Genomic DNA, 5,544 nt, shown 5'->3' with positions numbered 1-5,544 from the left:
CTTCCTGAGGGGCAGTGCTGGGGCCACCACCATGAGCTCGGTTTTGTGGGTGTTGAGTTTCAGAAGGTTGTTGGTCATCCAGGTTTTGATATCAAGGAGACAGTTGTTAAGTTGTATTTGTGGGAGTTGTGAGGAGGGCGTAGTGCTGACATACAGTTGGGTGTCGTCTGCAAATGGTCATGGTCCTCTGAGAAGCCCAGCTTTTTTAAACTACTAAATAAGAACAAACTGTTTTCTCAAGCTTCTTGTATTATATTACTAACTTATATTAACTTACAATCTGCTGCCATTTTTAGCTGAAGAAGCTCCGTATGTCTAACGAACTGATTTTTTGGTGGCATCTATATTTTTTAACCAACCCGTCTCCAGCCTTTTACTTACACATCGAAGTAGCTGCTGGTTAATATTCACTGAGTGCTGCTGTGTGTCTCTCCTTCAACCACATAGCTACTCTCTAAGCTTTGAAATGCGACGCATTTGGGACACAAGAGCAGCGGGAGAGAAGGAAAAAAAACACAGACTCAAAACGCTCTGAACACAGATAGCTGCGCCCAACCTCTGTTACCTTTGGCTAAAGTAAATCAGCGGAAAGGGGGACAATGTGGAAATGATTGGTGGGGACATGTCCACACCATGCCAAAGTTTAACTCAGGGGTCACTGACCTGGTGAACCAGAACACCAGGAAAGGACAAACCTAGCCCCCCAGCTACAGATCCAGGCAAAGCTTTTCTGAGCTTTGGAGATGTCTCAGCTTTTGAAAATGGAGATCAACAGAGGTTAGAGGCCTGGCAAACTTAGAGAAAGTTTTCAGCTTAACAATTTGGATTTTTGATTCTTTCTGAACATGTAATCAGTGTTGCCAATTTGGCGCTTTTGTCTGCATATTTAGGGCCTTTTCAGACCCCTCTAGCGCCTTTATTTTAAAAAAGCGACTAGCGCTAAATCTAACAACTTTTTTTTCTGTGTTAAAACAGACTTTGGTTGACATAAACGCACCGAACTCTGTCCTCCTGAGCGAGTGGATCTTAAACCCCTCAGATTCCACATCCTATATCACCACTCAAGTACGTCATGCGGAGCACTTGCGCAGTCATGTTAATCATGGAGAGCTGTTCCACATCCACGGCTACTCCTCCGCATAATGTCATAATATATATGATGAGATTATATGTGTTTGGAAGGGATTTTGATTGTAATATGTCCCTGTTTTAGATTAGTGTTAGATTGATAGAAGATGAGAGGAGGAAGATTAGAAGACTGATGGAAAGAAGATTGAATGAGAGCGGAGGAAAATAGGAAGACTAATAGAAAGAACAGAACAGTTGAAGAGAAGAAAAATCTACTTAAAAGTGTAAAACAGAGCAGGCAGAAGTCAGCTAGAAAGAAAAGAAGATGGAGACGGAAGAAGACAGAGGAGACTGAATGACCAGGTGGCACTAATAAACACTACTGAATGATTCATTTTATTTATCTTAGGAAAGAGCAGAGGAACATTCCTGGATTTTACACTTGATTTTTGTGGTTTAAATATTAATAAACATGTAAAAATGAATGAAACGTAGAGTCAGACAACTTTTATTGTTATGTACGCCTCACTGTCCCCGTTTTCTATTTTAATTTTGATATGCATTTATGCTTATCTACGAGCTTGAATTATTAGCTCCATTGTCTAAAAACCAAACCTACCTATGAAGCTAAAGGGTTCCTACTACTAATCATTCCCGCAGAAATAATAAGAGAAGGTTAAGAATCATTTGTCTAAATATTTATTAATGTCTGATTTAGGCAAATCATTCAGTAAAATATAATAAAAGTCATTAAATTATTATTTTTCAAATTAAGGCCTTAATTGGCATTAAAATTCATCAAATGTGATTATTGTGGCATTTAAAAATATTATTGTTAGAAATATTTTATTTATACTCTTACTTTGTTTGTGTTTCATGGGTTGTGTTCTAATGAGCTATTATGATGTATAATGTGTGATTCACCTTTTATTAACTCTTGCTTACGATCGTTCCAGATAAAGGTCATGCAACGGACGGGTTGTTAAAGAGGCCTGAACATCCTCTATCACATGTTTCTTCTAAACGTGTTCTTGGAACAATTCAATTGTAAAACAACCACATGCTTTGTTTTAAAATATGAGCTGAGGTTTAAAGTAAGATCCTTTTGTTTCCCTTTCCCTTAGTTAAACCTCAACTGGTGTAATTAGGGACATCCCCTTTTCTTCAATAAATAGCGAAGAGAAAGCTGAAGACTGGAGAGTGGGTTGGAGATTGTAAACTTGCAGTCTCTTCCTACTCTCTCTGCGAGTAACTAAATTAATTGTCTCTGTGCCTTTTTCTTTCCTTGTATGTATGTATGATGTTTTAGGTGCTTAGACCTGACATTATTCTATTAATATTATTATAAAAAAAACGTTAAACAATTTATAAATGATAATTTCATCAGATTATTATTATTATAAAAGTGGTTGGAAAACCAGGAATTTGGGACATGGCTGCAGCCTGTCGACGGTAAAGATGACGAAGGATTTCGCTTTGTTTCTTATTTAGCTGCTCAAATTAAGGGGAAATACACTTGATTTAAGAATTTTGTACTTATTTCTAAATCGGTTTTGCAGTGAAAAGAGCATTAAAAAGCATTAAATTAGAGTTACTCATTCCTGTATAAACCCTGTAAAGTTTGGATGTCAAACTTATCAGCATCACTTCATTGATTATGGGTTATTTTAACCAGTTTCATTTCTTCTTCGTTGGTAGCTAATTAGTTTGGGAAAGAGCTTTTAACTGAAATGTGTTTTGAATGTTTTTTGTTAATTGATTTTAAATAGAGTTTGTTTTAAATTGAGCTTGAATTTGGCCTCCTTATATTCTTACAGCGTTCTGCTGCTCTCAGACACCGGAGACGGACCATCTCTGGACGAATCCTGAGAGATTCTAATGGCTTCCTCCATCGCTGCGAGCAACCCGTCACCGCCTTCACCGCGAAGAGCAGGGCCAAAACACTCGGGTCGGCGAATAAGGAGCCTCACCACAACGTTGGCGTTCTCTTCCACGCTCTCCCCTGCTCACATAAAGAGGGAGGAGTTAGGGAGGCAAATACCAAGAGTAATGTTGCCTGAGAATAAAAAGTTTTTGCTTTTTACCGTTGCAGAAGACTGCAAAACGCAGAAAATCCAGATAGCGCTCCCCCTCCACGGGGTTCCAGCCGATATCTGGGTATCCTTTGTGCAGCAGCATCACGCAGCTCTGCAGCCCACAGCCGGCCAGGTACTGCACCACCTGGGAGTCAGGTAGATGGTTCAGTTCTACAGAAGTTGCAGTAAAGTAGCATCAACTGCAGAAGATAAAACTTATTATTCTACAAAGGTTCATCAGGCAGGTGTTTGGTTCAGCTGCTCATTCACTAACAATAAATAACAGTCTAATAAATTAACATTATTACATACCTTTAACTGAATTATTGTGTCTCTCACTGTTTAGAAGATAATAATGAATAAAAAAAAGTATTGGCCCTAAATATGCACAATACAAATTATAGGATAGCAGAATCATTTGTACCAAAGCTGCAATAATGTACAGTGTCTATTTCTACATTGTTAGCTGTTCTATGTTTTGCTTCTACACTGTTTTATGCTATGATTGGCAATTTAATTTATTTCAGTTTATTTCTATAGCTCCAATTCACATCATGGCATCTTAGGTCACTTTATAGAAACAATTCAAGCAAATAATCCAGTCAGATTGACTGAGAGTTTTGTAAGGAAAACCAGCTGATTGCATCAGCAACCAGGACATTATTACAGGACATTGTGGTAAAGGGATCACTCTGTGCTGCTCCAGTGATAAAAGATTGTGTCGCTTGTGCGTCTTCGGCGGGTGGGATTCTGCCAGAGGCATTCCTCTTCATTGTGCGTTCACTGAGCAACAAAGAGCTGTTGGTGAAGAAAATCAGACATTTCTCTGCATTTTCTGTCGTTTCACAGAGACCTGCAGCCTCAGCTAAGAACTCCCCAAATACAGATAGTTTATAAGAGGCAAAAACTGGAAGGCTGTTTTCTTCCAGTTCCTCTCTATTGGTGCTTTCTGTTTTTCTTCTGAGTGTTTCATCCTCTGATCCGCTGCAGTCAGCCTCACACCTTGTTGTCGTTTACAGCTCCTTTTAAATTCTCTGCCAGATTTTTGACTGATCTAGTGTCCTCCTTATGCCCAGGCCTGAGCTCTACAGGTTCCGTCTTATTCTGTATGACCTCAGCTGGCCTTCTGGGTTTTCATTTGAGCTCTGATGTCACTAGGAGAGTAAAGTCTGTGATGTCACCAGCCTAACTGGTACTTGTTGGGACGCTACCGCCGTCACCTGAGCTCTATGGAGGACTGACTCTGCCATATATAAAAATAAATACAGAAATAAATAAATGCTCAATAAATAAATAACCATACAATTAATTGCCACCAAAAATATAAAAAACAAATAAATGTAAGTAGAAATTATATTATACAGTGAGACATAAATGTGTATAACTCTTTTAATTAGCTTCTTTATTTATTTGCCTTTGTAATGTTTACCTTATTTTATTTTTTCGTCCTTTATAATCTTCAACTTTATTTTTTAATTACTTATATTTTTAAGTATTTATTTATGTGCATGTTATAATATTTTTTTATGTTTTATTCTTCCTTTGTATTTTTTTACCCTAGTTTCTTCGCCGCTATTTATTTCTGCCTGCCCTTTTTACATTTCTGTATGCATTTCTGCCTCTTTATGCAAATGAGGAGGGGGTGTGTCCTAGAGAGTCAACTTCTGCTCATTGGTTGGCGGCTCATCTTCTTAACTCACACAGCTTAGAGTATTAAGTTAAATGTTCTCTTTTCTGTTGCTGGTGTTCAATAAAAGTGCGTTTTAAGATTATTTGAGGCGAGAACATTATACTTTTAAGCATCACCATATGGCCCATTCACAGATTTAATGCGTAATTAAAAAAAAAAAATTCCTAAGTTGAGAAGAATGCTGCAATCAGCAGAGTTCCGGGATAACTGCAGCCAGGTCTAACCGCAGCCCGTCTCCAGCAGCCCTCTCTCAGCATAGCCCCGTGTGAAGGACCGCTGGCTATGATGGCGATTTTTTTGTTTTATTTGGCAAAATGTTTGATTAGTGTTTATCTGATTAGTGTTTATCTGACTGTGTTAACTATTATTCCCCCACTAAATGAAAAAAGTCAGAATTAATTATTATCTAGAGACTGCTAATAACAGGAGGAGAAAGGCAGCTTCAGACGAGCCGAGCATGTGGTGACGTCACAGGCACGCATCTGTTCTAAATTGACCCAGATTTATGCTGCGAGCTCCCGTTCTCTAACCTGACAACAGCCAGATGCATGTCTTGCTCCGCCCAGCTCCACTCACATACATCTGGGAACTCGCTCATTGAAAGTGGTTTTCCCAACCGAATTTATGGTCTGTCCAATCAGGACGCAGGGCGGGTGTGTCCTGGAGTGGAGAAGCGACCGTGAGATTCCAACAACAATGGCGGCTCGCATC

The 5,544-nt window shown here is 38.9% G+C and overlaps 1 protein-coding gene across 1 annotated transcript in view; it reads right to left on the bottom strand.

Moving 5' to 3' along the window:
- The window catches only part of ryr2 (ryanodine receptor 2 (cardiac)), a 250,576-nt gene that overhangs the window by 109,745 nt on the left and 135,287 nt on the right, over window positions 1-5,544 (bottom strand). The window contains exons 44-45 of the mRNA XM_015379302.1: window positions 3,153-3,288; window positions 2,884-3,070 (exon numbers count right to left, since the gene is read on the bottom strand). Coding sequence (XP_015234788.1) covers window positions 2,884-3,070; window positions 3,153-3,288 — 323 coding nt within the window. The remainder of the gene's footprint in view (window positions 1-2,883; window positions 3,071-3,152; window positions 3,289-5,544) is intronic.

The sequence above is a fragment of the Cyprinodon variegatus genome, unplaced genomic scaffold, assembly GCF_000732505.1.
Source record: "Cyprinodon variegatus isolate N-32 unplaced genomic scaffold, C_variegatus-1.0 Scaffold189, whole genome shotgun sequence".
NCBI classification, from domain to species: Eukaryota; Metazoa; Chordata; class Actinopteri; order Cyprinodontiformes; family Cyprinodontidae; genus Cyprinodon; species Cyprinodon variegatus.
This window is presented reverse-complemented; position numbering and strand designations above follow the sequence as displayed.